We start from the raw sequence: 16591 nt of genomic DNA on the forward strand, positions 1-16591 counted from the left end.
TTATCGTAATATGGGCTTAAACATTGCATTAAAAGCTGTACCTATGAAACAGTAACATTTTAAGTTAAACTCTATAACCTGAGATGTTGATACAGCGTCGTAAAATAACCTACTAAAAAAAAGTTAAAATTTTACATCAAAGATTGTTGTAATGGGCTTGAAAATTCATTAAGAGTAGTGCCTGTAAAAACAGTAACATTTTAAGTTAAAAGTTTACAGCAAAGACACAAATAATTATAATAATACACAACACAGCCCCGTCCTTGATGCGAGAGTAGTCTGTTTTAATTGTACAGAACCACGCGCCACTACACTTAGTCAAGTCATTTGGCTCATTGCACAAACTCCGTACTCACTTAACTTCAAAGAAAAGTGGCTAAGATTCCGGTCTCTAATAATAAGATATGCCATTACATGTGACATATAATTTGCCATATGTATTTTGTACAGTATCTAAGTTTTATGTGACTTGGGAAATTTTCGAGATTACATACTTCTATATTGCTTTCTTCATCCTCTCACAGTCCGAATTATATAGATGTAGGGTACAATACTATTCTGCCTGCAGAGAATTCACACTAAATCACTATGATCCTTTACGAGTTTCCCAACATCTATCCGAATCAAAATATGTCTCCGTTGCTTAACATACTCCAGAAATCGATTTTTTTTCTACAGTCACAGAGATAGTAAAAGTGAGTGTACATGATATCCACAGAGAAAATACAGAAGCGAACTGGAACAAAAATCACAAACAGTATTGAATAAAATGTGTGTGCATATTTCTTAATTTTTGCGATAGAAGGGTATATTTTGTGGTCATTGATATTTCGCACAATGATTTAAATTCCGTGTTATTTCGGAGATTTGTTTTGCTTAAATATGATATTTTAGATAGTAGAGTAAGTAATTGTGGAGAAAATTTCGCACGTATCACTATTACCAAAAAATACGGTCCCTAGTCATAATGAATTTCGCCCTACACATTTTCCCGTTTCATGAGTGAAAGTTCCACACAGCCAGGTCCGCAGAAGCCAAGGATGTTTTAATATGGTTGGTTGGTAGCCAATGCTCTGGTATCATGGCAATGAAGCCATCAGCCATCTTGCAGTCCAATATTTTTCTGTTTTAATATAGCCTGCAATTGTTAAACTTCTATCTGTTCTTTCAGTACGATTATTCCCTTTCCTGCGGAAATCTTGTAATCATTTTCCAATTACCTGTATTTTGTATAGTTATATTATTATTATTATTATTATTATTATTATTATTATTATTATTATTATATCGCTATTTGTTAATTAATGCAAGGAATATGTCGTATTACTAATTTTTTCTTCCCAAATACAGGGTGATTCATGAGGAAAGGTAAACAATTTAGGATACGATATCTTAGGCCATTTTGAGTGAAAAAGTTCATATGAACATAGGTCCGTTTTCGAACGATGGCGGAGCTAGGTGCATTTTTTTGATAAAACGTCTCGCCCCAATGTGAATCAGACGTTACCATATGCTGCTGACTTGAGAAAGTGAGACAACGTCACCGATCGCAATGAATGACGTAACATTGGAATCTGCATTGTGAGCGATGTAGATAAGAGAAACAAACCGGGTGGTGGGGCATTACAAATGTCCAATCGTCTGCTTTGACTAATGTAATGACACAGAACCAGTACATAACACAAATACAGTATCACTTTTTAGTTCACAGCAGTTTTCAGTCAGCTATCTACAGTACAGTACTTATACAGGTACAGTTATCGGAAGTGTTAAGTTGTGTTTTTCAAGATGCCTTATAAATTTTCGACTGCAGAATACGCCGATATTGTGTATATTTATGATTTGTGCGATGGAAGTTCCTTGCGTGCCGTCGCTGAATATGAACGACGCTTTCCGAACAGAAGGGTACCATATCGAAGAGTATTTACTGTCAATGGGGTTGGATGAAAGACTTAGTATAGCAAAGGAAGGGGGAAACGAGAGAGGCGCTAATCGACCGTATTTTGGATGCGGCATAAAGAACGGGCACGAGCAACTCTCCCGAGCGACGAGCGCGATTCACGCCCGAGCGCAACAGTGCATTGAAGCAGAAGAAGGTACCTGTGAAAATGTGCGAAAACATCGACCCCGACGTCTAGAATATTAAGTATGTATGCATACGTGAATATAAACTTTAAATTTGTCCGTTATCTGTCTCTAAATGCGAGTTAGTTAATACATTGGAATCTTAGAAGTTTTTGTGAAATCAAAGAGCCATATTTCCGTAACCGTTCAAAAACGGACACATATTCATATGAACTTTTTGACTCAGAATGACTACAGAATTCACATCCTAATTTTTTTTACCTTTCCTCGTGAACCACCCTGTATAATAATAATAAAATTCTTGCTCTTTTATTTAAATGTGTCCTAATGCCTGTTTTTTTTTTTTTTTGTTTCATTGGATAAGAATTCAATCATGAATTACACAACGTCTCAAACAACTCATCTTTGTAAATATTACCTGCTAATTTATTTTTCTGTGTCTGTTTTGGTGACCATTATTCGATTTCATTATGCCTTTAGTGTGCTTGTTCCCTTATGGTTTATTTACTCGCTTGTCAGTCGCCAAACAATAGATTCCGTACATTAACAAGCTTACATATCGAGAGACAATCATGGATTCTCATATCACCTTCCGAGGTTACATCCAGACCCTTTAGCATGAGGCCAAAAGATAGATTGTACGAACCTTGAAGCCCATTATTCCTCATAATATGAAGTTAAAGGATATGACTTACCTTGCATGATTCTCATTTGTTGCATCTGTGGCGCATTCCCACCTCCGTAAACTCAGGCGATCCAGAACGAGACTATACAAATCATCGCAGACTCAGGAAAACATCTCTTCTTTCATTCTTATCGAATTTAAGTTCCTACAGACTACAAATGAGAAACAAATGTCCTATAATGTAACCTGTGCGTTATCGCAGTTCACATTTGGCTCACCTCCGAGAAGAAGCTTCTCTAGCTCATTATGGTATCTTCTTATTCTTAGTAGGATTTAATGTCTTCAACATTAATGCTGGTGTTGTGTTGTGCCCACACAGGGACCTGAATGAAGCATCTCTGTTATGGAACCTCAAAATTCGCTACGACAAGGAGCTGATATACGTAAGTACGAGTTACCTCAATTAGAAGTTTCTTTGTTGGGATATATCATTGTACGTGGACAGAAATATTACAAATAAAAACGTGTGACATTATAGTTGAAGCAAATTAAATAGCATTCTGCAGAAATATAACCTATGTAGTTTTAAAAACCTGACGCAGTAATACACACATTATTTGTTTATATTAATTAAAATCTTTGCATAGTTAGACTGATTTTGTAAGGACATTTGATGTGAAAAGGAACGAATTTTAAATAGTGGTTTCTTTGCTTGTTTTTTTTTATGGAAGATGAAATTTAACTGCATGCTTCTCAGTTCCTCTATTACAGTGATGTCAAAGCAAGCGCATTTTTCTGACCTAGACTTCGTGCGCGGGCATCAAGCGCTAAGTATGGAAAGAGGAAGGATTGTGTATATGAATAAGCAGCCTATCGGATTAAGAAAACAGTGGTGTACAAACTTCAAACGTAACGTGAAATTTTATGTCATTTTTATATGGCTTCTTTCTGTTTGATATTATCTATAGGGTAAACTAGGGTCTGTTGGACAGTCGGGCATGTTGGACACTCTGTACTTTAACGTGTTACCACGCCACTTATGGGCACCACATTCAGCTAGAAGTCAATGACGGAAGTAGCCACGAGTGGGGCTACTTCCGTCATTGACTTCTAGCTGAATGTGGTGCCCATAAGTGGCGTGGTAACACGTTAAAGTACAGAGTGTCCAACATGCCCGACTGTCCAACAGACCCTAGTTTACCCTATTGTCTGTAAAACAAAAGTACTAATATCAATTTCTTAATATTGCAGTTGTGTTTTAAATGTTAATAACATAATAAAGAGTTAAGAAGGAATATTCACATAAATCCCATAGTAGTACAACTATACTGTACTAAATAGATGAAACACATCATTCATAAAGAAGGTGATATCCCCAAAAAAGAGACTGAGTATAACATAAGTTGGAATTGATATTGATGGTACCTTTAATAAACTAATCAAAACAATATTACAGTACAAAGCAAAGTTACCTAGGTGCTGTACATGTTTTAAGTGTAACTAATATTCCATAACAAAACTCTTATCGCATTATGCTTTTAAAGTGATATTGGTGAGCAACTTCCTATCATCAGAATATTAAATTCTTTTCTCGAAATATGCTGAAGCTATAGAGCTGACATTTTTACAACACATAGGCACGTATCTTTTGCTTATAATGTAACAGTAGTTGCTTTGTTAATTAATTTCCTTACAAACAATTTCCATGCGAATATTTTCAAAAGTTTCAATACACTATCTTCAGTAATACGTATTTGCGGTTTATTAGATTTACGAAAACATTATGTAAGGCTACTAAATAAATAGGCCTATATCTGAAAATTTCACTTTTCTATTAAAAAGTTGAGAAAATATTTCTTTAGGATAAAAAAATCAAACTTGTGAAAAATGAACATTAAAATTAAAACTTTCATTCTTATAATGCACTTAAACTTCGCAGACAGATCTAAAAATTACCATGGATACAGTATTAATAAGTTCTCTTCCCTTTATCTATTGAATCAGTGCTGGCCATCCCTGAATGTAGCTCGACCAAGCGGCATATACTACTTCTTTCGTCTGCTCAGACTCTCCTGAGCAGCTCTAAAGCGCGCGCTTGCTCCTATGGGCATCAATTGACATGACTGCTCTATTATATCGATTTATTGCTCTCTTCAGAGTGATATCGGAATTTTATACGAAATATTAACATCTAACGATGCAATCAAATAAATATTCGCGGAAGGAAAAAAAAATGATTGCTTACCTTTTAATTTTTGGCACTTAGCAGTAAGAAGAAAGCCTACTGATTGATGCCATTAATGTAGGAACAAGGTTGATAACACACATTTCTAAATACTATAGTACTAGTGGCACTGTCACAGTCGTTTAGTCAAAATCTTCACTATGCCGTTTTACCCAAGTATGTCATTTTAGGCTGATTTCATTTCAAATTGCTCTGGATAGATAGAGTTCCCAAACTACTGATTATTTAAACCCTGGAGGATATGCGGATAAGATGCTTAACAAAATTTGTTTTCTTTGCTAATTTTTAACGGTTTGTTTCAGACCTATACAGGAAGCATTCTTGTAGCCGTAAATCCATACAAAATGTTCGATATCTATGGCTTGGATATGGTGAAGAAGTACGAAGGCCAGATACTTGGCACATTACCACCGTAAGTAATATAATGTTTTAAGGTTATAATTTAACATCGTAGAATTATACAACAGAGGTTGAAGACAGGAAATACAGAAAATCTAACTTTTTGTTAGCTAACTAGACTCAACTGCAAGAAAACGGAAATGTTTACGATAACCTTGACATGCTTTGTTGCAGGCATCTCTTTGCTATAGGCTCTTCAGCATATGGTCATATGTCGAAAGAAGGCTCATCACCCGAGAGTCAGGTAGTGGTGATATCTGGTGAAAGTGGATCAGGGAAGACCGAATCCACGAAGCTGGTGATGCAGTACCTGGCAGCCGTGAACAAATCACCCTCCAATCTCATCACCGAGCAGATCCTCGAAGCCTCACCCCTGTTGGAGAGTTTTGGCAACGCTAAAACTGTTCGCAATGATAACTCATCCCGATTTGGGAAGTACCTCGAGGTGCATTTCAAAGAGTAAGTAAAAAGCTTGATTATTATTAGAAGCCAGGACTATTGAATAAAATGTTAAGAATAATATATTTCCTAATTTATTCAATACCAACTTTAACAATTGAATAGCCGCCCAGAACAAGGTTGTAAGCAGCAAATAGAAATTCTTAAAAAATGAGGAAAAACACATTGTACTGTACATATAGGGCCAGTCAAAATTATGCACCCGATTTCAGTAATTTATTATGTGAAATCTAATGAACATATTGTATTGTGAGACTGTGCTTCGAAAGGTAAATTTTTAAAGTTTAGTTTCCCCGCATTGTTCCCACTTTCGCCCGCAAGGAGTCAGAAGCAGAGCAGTGAAGGAAAATGGCGTTGACTGGAGAACATAAATCCATCACCATGCTTGATTATCACGTAAACAACTCTGTGATTCCCCCAAATTAAATGCCATTTCCCATGAAACGATTTACGGACCCTATTTTTTCAATGAACGCACTGTAACACGTCATGTTTTCCTTGATATAATGCAAAATGGCTCCTCTCGTAGCTTGAAGAGGATAGTGCAGACTTCATTCTTCAACTGGATGGTGCCCCTCCGCATTACCATTGCAGCGTTCGGGACCATCTCAATGGGGCATTGCAACAACGATGGATAGGCCGTGCATGTGTAAGGGATGCACATCTGCTTCGTTGGCCACCTCATTCTCCCGATTTGACCCCATGTGATTTCTTCATGTGGGGTTTTGTAAAGGATCATGTTTACGTACTACCATTTTCAACGACACTGGACGACCTGCGCGCCCGCATCACAGGCAGTCATTGACCGTGACTTGCTACAAAGGGTTTGGCAGGAGACTGACTATCGGCTTGATGTGTGTCGTGTTACGCAGGGTGTTCACATAGGACACTTACGATGTGTCTGAAGAAAACTTTGAAATTTTACCTTTCGAATCACACGTCTCACAATACGATAGTCCACATCTTTGGACTAACGGTCAGCGCGTCTGGCTGCGAAACCAGGTGGCCCGGGCTCGATTCCCGGTCGGGGTAAGTTATCTGGTTGAGGTTTTTTCCGGGGTTTTCCCTCAATCCAGTATGAGCAAATGCTGGGTAACTTTCGGTGCTGGTCCCCGGACTCATTTCACGGCATTATCACTTTCATCTCATTCAGACGCTAAATAACCTAAGATGTTAATAAAGAGTAAAATAACCTACTAAAATAAAAAAAACAATGCTATATGTTCCTTAGATTTCATATAATAAATTACTGAAATCGAGTCCATCATTTTGACTTGCCCTATACTTTCAATTTTTAGAGTAAGGTTGACAATCAGACATGTGTGCTGAATTTAATACGAGTACAAGCATTACACATAGCGCAACATTAACAACCCTTATTCGCGAAAAAGCCAACTTATGAGAAATGAGGGTTACAACCCTGTTCTGGGCGGCTATACAATTATTATTATTATTATTATTATTATTATTATTATTATTATTATTATTATTATTATTATTATTATTATTATTATGGTAATAGACCATTCCAGATTTCATTCATTAACCAATCATTCTTCATAGAAACTGAAATACTTGTAGTAAAGTTTCTACATAGGCATTACAACTTATCAGAGAACTCTACAACAGAATAAAAACAAGTTAACAAATTTTCAATTGAAAACCTTTGAGTTTGTTTAAATAAAGTACAGTAAGCACGATAAATTAGTAATAAGTTGCGATGCATATAGAGTTGAGTTACAGAGGAACCTTTGTAGCAGCCATAAAGAAAACTACAGTGTATTCACGTGTAGTTTGTATGATCTGAATGTGGTATTGCTCAGAAGTAATAAGAAGTAGGTAGGTTTGAAAAATAAAAACTTTTGATGAGTTATATCAGGGGCGCCGCTTGCGGAGGGAACGAGGGGAACGTGTCCTCCACAATATTTGGCCTAATTGTATGTTGTTATTATTATTATTATTATTATTATTATTATTATTATTATTATTATTATTATTATTATTATTCTGCTGAAATATATTTAATAACATTATATATTATTAGTTTTTGTTTGTTATTTTTTGAAGCGGTGTGATAATTGGTGCCAAGATCACAGAGTACCTCCTAGAAAAGTCTCGAATTGTTACCCAAGCTCCGGATGAACGGAACTACCATGTATTCTACGAGATGCTGCAGGGTCTTACGTCTGAAGCTAAAGAAAAGTACGGTCTTCTGTCAGCCGACAAATACTTCTACCTCAACCAGGTATGTATGGTTTATATATACGTATTTAGCATCACTACGAGACAGTGGAATTAAAACTGAAGTAATGGTTGCTTCATTGGTCTGTTGTTAACAGTGGTTAGCCATTTGACTGTAAAATCGTTCATCATTCTGAAACCCTCTGATGATGAAAAAATTATATTAATTCTGTTAAGAATAACTTGCCAGTTCGGTAGCTGATTTCTGCCTTACTTACGTATATGTTATACAGAATCTTTTGTTAAACTATTTGTTACACGGAAATATTTCGGGAATATATTTTCATTAAGCCGCCCAATGCTTGTCAGAAAATATCTTGAAGTTCATTCTTTTGTAATATTAAAGGATATTGATAAGATAAGCCAGAAACGATACATTAGAATAAGAATCTAAAATCGTGACAGAACCAATTCTTGTCTACTTATCCAGATGTCTGACGCTATTAACTCATCAACGAAAATTAAGATAGAAACTTCAAGAAAGTACTTTTTGATTTTGTTGAAGGCGTATAGAATAATAATGCAATGGTATGCAGAATAAATAAAAAAACAGGGTAAAAGCTACAAAATTAAAAAAAAATTATAATAATAATTTCAAGAATAGAAACCTGTCAAACACAAACATACGAAGAGAATGGAAGACGGACACTTCAACATATTTTTAAGTTAAAGATTAAGAAAGAAATCGATAACGACAATATAGAAAATTAGTTTAAATCAATACTTTAATCAATTCAGGAATCTATTCATTATATCTGATGACGATGATGATGATGACGATGATGATGATGATGATGATGATGATGATGATGATGATGATGATGCAGTCATAGTTTTGTACTGAAGGGCAGGTCTTTCATTGCAAATCTAACAATCTCCAATCTTCCCTATTTTCCGCCTTCCTCTTAGTCTCCGCATATGATCCATAGGTATATATTAATGTTGTCTATCATCTGATATCTTCTTGTCTATACCCGTGGAGTAACGGTTAGCGCGTCTGGCCGCGAAACCAGGTGGTCCGGGTTCGAATCCCGGTGGGGCAAATTACCTGGTTTGAGCATATGCTGGGTAACTTTCGGTGCTGGACCTCAGACTCATTTCACCGGCATTAACACCTTTATCTCATTCAGACGCTACATAACTTAAGATGTTGATAAGGCGTCGTAAAATAACCTGCTAAAAAAAAGATATCCTCTTCTGTCCCGAATTTTTCTCCTTTTGACCATACTTTGCAGTGCATCCTTCAATAGGCAGTAACCAAGCCAATTTCTTTTCCCCTTCCTGATTAGTTGCAGCCCAGATCACATATAGATTTCTCTTTCCTGTGTTAAAATCGGTTGCACTTTGAAGAGAACAACCGCCAGGATCGCCGCCGGTCCGCCGTAAACGAACACGAGATGGCAGTACAGTCGCTATTGCAATTTAAATGGGAGTTATGACTTGACTCCTTATGTAACAACTAGATGACAGCATAGTAAACCTGACAAAAGTTGTTACCATCAAAACCTATAACGCCGAGCAATCTGGGTATACCGGTATATGATCTAGGGTTGCAGTATTATTCTTCCTTCATAATTTGTCTTCTATTCTTCCCAGTATCCACATTTCAAATACTTCTAGTCGTTTCTCTTCACTTCGACGTAATGTCCAGGTTTCCGCCCCATATAATTCCACACTTCACACAAAGCACTTCACTGATCTCTTCTGTATTTTTTTTTTTTTTTCCCAGAGGTCCACAGAATATTATGATTATGGTTATGATAACGACGACGACGATGATGATGATGATGATGATGATGATGATGACGATGTAAAATAGTAGTGACAGCCATTTATTACGAATATAAACCTTAATATACGGTACTGTTTTACTGTGCACAATTCCACGCATAATTTATTTCAAAGAAACATTCATATTCTTGTGTAATGTAGACGACAGCAAAGTTGGAAAGGTTACTTAAATGTTCTAGAGTGATTGATGATTAGAATCGCCTTCAACATTCAGTTTGTCTCTCCATCTCGTCTTTGTGTGTCATATGAACTACTAGGCATAAATTCTATTCTTTGCCCTCGTCAATTGCTACTTGGTAATCGTGCAGGTAACGATTCTTCTTTCAACCTCTTTTCAACGTGTCATAATTTGTTTTGTAATTATGTGCTTCCTTATCTTATTATTATAGATGGTAATCATCTCAACCATTACTCCTTTTGTTATTCTCTTACTGCTTGTATTACAGTTGTCGGTGCAAGTCTGCACTCTTCACTGGTTCTTTTATTCGCATACCATTCAACTTCTCTTCTGCATTCATTAATTTAACAGCTGTCATAGTAACAGTATTGCAATTATAAGCTACAGAAATATAAAACGAAATAGACTTTCATAATACTGTTATGATATTTTTGTGTTCAGATCTTTTTAAAGGTTTGATTCGTATGCAGTGTGTAAGGTATAAGAACCGGTACATTCATTTGATTATTTTTAGTTACAGCATAAAATTGGAAATATCTTGTAATTAAATCAACTATTCAGTGTAGAAGAAATTGTAGGAGCATATTGTTTAGCTATTATCGTTAAAATGTAGTGTTTATATGTATAATTTTGAGATTACATTTAGATCGTTTATGTTCTATCATGTTTTATTTTTATAATAGGGCGGGAATTGTGAAATCGACGGGAAGTTTGATGGAGAAGACTTTCAGTCACTACTGTCTGCAATGCAGGTCCTTGGTTTCACATCTGATGAACAAGATACAATCTTCAGGATTCTTGCTTCAGGTAACTTACTGTGAAACCTTATTTCATATCGTACTTTACTATTGACATATTAGATATTACTATACTATGATGTACCCATCACACGACATATCACATAACATATGCAATATCGTATTACATAATTTATTAAATTTCATATCATATATTGTCATATTTTTCGTTTCTGTTAAAGAGTTGTTAAAAAATCAGAACAATTTTGAAATTACTTAACAACAAGGTAGCATGTCTGAGAGTGAAACTAGCGAGCCCGGATTCAAATTTTGGTTGGAACAAGTTACCTGGTTGATTTTTCCGTGGTTTTTCCTCAACCCATTAAGAGCAAACACTGGGGTAACTTTCGGCGCTGGACTCCGGGCTCATTCAATGTCATTACCACCTTCATTTCACTCAGATGCTAGATAACTATCGCAGTTGATTAACCGTCGTAAAATAAACCAATAAAAATACAAGGTTTACATAAAAACATTTAATTCACTAAACAGTGGCTTTTCATTATATACGAAGGATTGTTATAAAATTAATATGAAATATAATAACATTGTGATACTTATTACAAATGTTTATAGTTTTTTTCTGTTAAGTTTATTTATGCCACACTATAACATATATGGTTATGTCACGTGTTCAGGATCTGTGAATATACTAATAGGCCCTTTTTACTATTGTTGAATTCTGTTTATTGTGTGTTGCAGAGGGCTTTAGTTCGTGTTACTGATTTAGATTTTGAATAATGTTTATGATATTGGTGATTGAGGCGGTGATGAATCACGGTAAGTAAATTTTCAATCCGGAATTTGCCTTTTGTGATTGAGGGAAACCATGAAAATCCGCAGTCAGATTGGTCGGTTTGAACCCAGAACTTCCAGAATGCGAATCTCGAACGTTACCATCTCAGACAACTTGCTCGCTGCTTATAGTTTCTTTGGAATGAAGTGTTTACTAAATCTCTCATTTGGAAATAACTGTCAGTTCAAATGATTGTAGTTTCCTTGGAGGCGAGTGTGTGTGACTCCATTGTGGATATGAATGGAATGTCGATTAAAATATTATAATTTCTTAGGTAGAGAGTCCACATGATGGATTTGGAGTTAAAAACAGATCATATAAGTGAATGTTCTCACTGTAGGCTACAAGATTTTCCATTCTAAAACTCTAACTTTTTTTTTTTTTTAATTATTGTTAAATCGCCAATTATTATACGTATTAAACTATTTGATACTGCTTACGTTACACGTCACATCGTAAACAACACATAATACACCGTGTCCCACTTAGAGGGATCGAGAAATAAGTGATAATTTCAAGTGGAAATAATGGTTTATTAACATACCTTTTTACATAACTTGATGTAAAAAACTCCGAGTTTCGGAGAATGCTGAATGCAACTCGATGTGTGCGCCTTGAGTTGCTATACAGACATCTAAACGGTATTCAGCCTCCCGCCAATTGTTCTGTAGCATTTGTGGAGTCACTAGCGCAGCTGCATTTGTGATGCCCAGCATCAGTTCCTCCAAAGTGTTAGCTCTGCCTCTTTGGTACACAGCGTCCTTCACAAAGTCTCAGAAAAAAAAAGACCAAGAGGATCAGATCGGGTGACCTGGTTGGCCAGGCAATGGGTCCTCGTCTTCCGATCCACCTATCCATGTACTTCAAACACAGTGCTGTACTCGCGGAACAGATTTTTCTTCTGCTAGCCATAGCACGCACTGAACTTTCTGTTGTGGTATTCACATGTTGACCATGGCGTGTTCTCCTACAAAATGGCGCCAGGCTTGTTTTAGCAGCAACTAAACAAAAGTTACGCATGCAGCTGTTTTCAAACTTTGTTGCGTAAACTTGGACAGTTTTTCTATCTTGTCAGATGTAAATCTCAACTAAGTTATATCTTTATCTGGTTTAAATGGTGAGCATTTATTTCTCGATCCCTCTAAGGGGGACACGGTGTTTATTTCATGTCAACATAAATTTGTATTGGTATTCTGACTCTAAATAACCTCTGAAGATTGAAGTGATTGAATGAAGAACTACTATTATCATATCATTAATATTAGAAGAGTTACTTGATGGCGATAGGACGTGGAAATAAATCAGGTGATATTATGTTTCAGTGTTGCACTTGGGGAATGTGTATTTTCACCGCAAACAGCTGAAGCACGGGCAAGAGGGCGTGGAGATTGGTTCAGACGCCGAGATTCGTTGGACAGGCCATCTTCTTCACCTCAGTCCAGACGGCATTAAGAGGGCGCTCACCACCAAGACAACAGTAAGTGTAGAGTAGCAGGCCTGTTTAATAACTAGTAATGATTACTTTGTAAGTAACAGGCATTAATACTAATTGTTTGGTCTGTCGTTGCAGGAGGCTCGTAATGAGCGAGTGGTCACACCCTTGAGCATCGACCAGGCTTTGGATGCTCGTGACGCCTTTGCAAAGGCGTTGTATAATGCTTTGTTTTCGTGGCTTGTATCTCGTATCAACCAAATAGTTTACAAAGGCACAAAACGCACAGCAGCCATTTCTATTCTTGATATCTTTGGGTTTGAGGACTTCAAGGTAAGAATGTGAAAATTGATAGTCTTATTGTTCTGTCCCTTCCAGCATCATGTCCTCCTTCTTCTCCTCCATTGTATCATCATCACCATCGTAATCATCATCAATATCTTATTTTTCGTCTTCCTCTTTGTCGTCGTCGTAACATCATAGTAATATCGTAGCATGATCTGTTCTTTATAGATCAGGATTTAAGCATTTTGAGTTAGATAGGTAATCAAATAAATATTCTTCTCCATTTTTCTCTTCTCATTTATTATATTTTCTTCTTCTCCTTCCTTTTTATTAATATCACAACCACAAATACCTTCATATCGCCAATACCAGAACCACTATTACACCATCAATCATCACAACCACCATTGCCATTTCATCATCATCATTATCATTATCATCATCATCATTATCACGGGTCGCCCTCGGTAGCATAGTTGGTATAGCGCTGGCCTTCTATGCTCAAGGTTGCGGGTTCGATCGCGGCCGAGGTGTGTTTAAATGCGACAGGCTCATGTCAGTAGATTTACTGGCATGTAAAAGAACTCGCGCGGAACAAAATTCCGGCACACAGGCGACGCTGATATAACCTCGCCAGTTGCGAGCGTCGTTAAATAAAATATAATTTTAATTTTTTTTTCATCACGTGATCTTGGTAGCTCAGCAGAGCATTGTCTACGATGACTACAGAACTGAGTTCAAACCCCGGTGATGGCGGAGTCGTATTTGTGGTGAACAAAGGCAAGGTTCCTGAGGGTTTTTCTCGGAGTTCTCCCGTTTCCCTCCGTAATTCCACCTTCACTCTCCACTTAAATATTCATCATCACCATTTCAATAGTATCTACTCAGTTGCATGTCTGACCGTGCAACGAGCGGGCCCGGGTTCAAACCCTGATTGGAACAAGTTACCTGGTTGAGGTTTTTCCGGCGTTTTCCCTGAGCTCATTAAGAGCTAATGCTCAGTAACTTTCAGCGCTGGACAATGAACTCATTTCGCTGACATTTTCACTTTCATCTTACTCAGACGCTAGATAATCATCGCAGTTGATAAAGCATCATAAAATAAACCAAATAAAATATATCTACCCAAAATGGTGTAGTGCGAGGTGTTATTGTGACTAGCATACAGGTGACATCAGTCCGAGGTGGTACAGGACACTCTAGAGAGGTGAAAGGGCACTTCAGTGGAACTTCATCGGATCCTGAACCTACACAGCTGAATCAGTGGCATCATGTTACTGAGTCACGGTATCTACAATGTGTGTATGTATCCAACGCCTACCCACTTCACTTTACGTGATTGCGTTCCGCATATTGCGGATAGATGGCAGGACTGTGACCCATTTTCTAGTTGCACGCCACGCTGTACATAATGTGTATCTGTTGAGAGTTAGAAGTGTACTAGGGTGAGTGTATGTGTAAGTGTAGTGTATGGCATGAGCGTTGATGATGAAGATGAGGAAAGGAGAAGGGAAAACCCCGTACCGACACGTAGCCTACTCCTATCGAATAGCATCAAGGGGGCCGTCAGGCTTAACGTCTCCGTCCGATGGACGAATCGTCATCAACAGTGACATGCCTTCTCTTCATATGTACTGCGGAGAGATTTGGGGTTTAATCGAGGTATATTGGTGCACAATTTAGTGATTAGAAGTTGTGCACCGCCATCTCTCCTAGTCCCGAGGTAGAAATTTTACATGAATATTTTTGACCACGCCGGGGATCGAATCCGGGCCGGCTAGTCTGGAGGCACAAAGCTAACTCGGCGGATCGGTATCTACAAAGAAAGCTATCATTTAAACTCTACAAATATTCCTACATAAAGGCATAATAAACTCGATTCTGCGATGCCAGTCTCCGGTTTCTCCTCCGTAAAATAAGGAATAAAAATCATGAATATCGGCACCACTACAACCACCATCACAGTCACAACTAATTATTATCACTATCATAATCATCACCATTATAATCATCACCACCACCACTATCTATTTCAACTTTTTCACCTTCGTAATCAATGTAGTCATTTCCATTCATGACATATTTTGATTTAAGAATTTTAAAATTAACTCTAAAAATTAATATTATTGGTCTTTATTTCCTTTGGCTCCTCCTTTTCTTTCTCTGTTTTGTAATCATGCGCTTCTATTCCTTCTTTTGTTTATCATATCCATTAATTTTTCGTTCTCACCTTTATTATTATTATTATTATTATTATTATTATTATTATTATTATTATCATTATTATTATTATCTTTTTCTACTGTCCTCTTGTTGTTATTCTGAATCGTAAGATGTTTATGTGTGTAATTTATTAAAGCATTAAAATTGAATACCAGAATGCAGTATAACAGAGATGTCAAAGCGCCTGCACTGCGTGTTCTCAAGAACCCGCACAACATTTACTTCAGAGCGATTATTTATTGTACTTCATCTTGCTAAAAGGCGAACCTTGTTGGATTTGTATTGCTTGTAGTATGAGTACGTAATACAGGCGCTTTGACATCCCTGCAGTATAATCACCTTGAAATCACATGATACGCATTTTGAATGTTACAGGAGAACAGCTTCGAACAACTTTGTATAAATTACGCAAATGAAAACCTGCAGTTCTATTTCAACAAACATATTTTCAAGTTGGAGCAGCAGGAATACGCCAAGGAGAAGATCGAATGGCAGACCATTAGTTACACGGTGAGTGTAATTATTGCATTTTCAAAACTCGTTATTTCCATGTAGACACTATATTTAGGCCAATATTAGAAATTACTGTAATTTTTACTTTTTACTTTCTACGTTCATGGAAGAAATGTTTTGTAGAAGTTAGACATATTTTAATATTTATTGCAATTAAATTAATTATGTTTACTACTAAGTGAAATGAGTGCATTGCGAATTTCTTAAACATCCAAAGAAGTTTCATGCGTTTGCACATGAAAAGGTTTTTTTTTAGACGTAGGCCTACCATACAAATGTTAACGTAATTATATGCATGATGAAAAAAAGGCAAAACTTAGGATTCTACCTACTTGCACACACTTCATATTTATCAACATATATAATCATTTATATGATATTTTAGGGATCTTCTAAGATTGCTGACTTGTAAATGTCGAGATTATCTGTAAGCCAGAGCGTTTTAAACATATCTTCTTCATTGAATATGTGTCTATCAATTTTATTTTATTATTTTTAATGTTGGCGAAATTCTCTTCTGAA

General features: G+C 36.6%; 1 protein-coding gene across 10 annotated transcripts in view; it reads left to right on the top strand.

Annotated features, from left to right (window-relative positions):
* Myo10A (Myosin 10A) overlaps window positions 1-16591 on the top strand; it is a 696078-nt gene that overhangs the window by 409145 nt on the left and 270342 nt on the right. For all 10 annotated transcript variants that reach the window (XM_069828898.1, XM_069828899.1, XM_069828900.1 and 7 more), the window contains 8 exons: window positions 3090-3153; window positions 5258-5367; window positions 5529-5813; window positions 7881-8058; window positions 10707-10830; window positions 12939-13093; window positions 13187-13381; window positions 15932-16066. In XM_069828898.1, coding sequence (XP_069684999.1) covers window positions 3090-3153; window positions 5258-5367; window positions 5529-5813; window positions 7881-8058; window positions 10707-10830; window positions 12939-13093; window positions 13187-13381; window positions 15932-16066 — 1246 coding nt within the window. The remainder of the gene's footprint in view (window positions 1-3089; window positions 3154-5257; window positions 5368-5528; window positions 5814-7880; window positions 8059-10706; window positions 10831-12938; window positions 13094-13186; window positions 13382-15931; window positions 16067-16591) is intronic.

The sequence above is a fragment of the Periplaneta americana genome, chromosome 6 (genome assembly GCF_040183065.1).
Source record: "Periplaneta americana isolate PAMFEO1 chromosome 6, P.americana_PAMFEO1_priV1, whole genome shotgun sequence".
In the NCBI taxonomy this organism is placed as follows: domain Eukaryota; kingdom Metazoa; phylum Arthropoda; class Insecta; order Blattodea; family Blattidae; genus Periplaneta; species Periplaneta americana.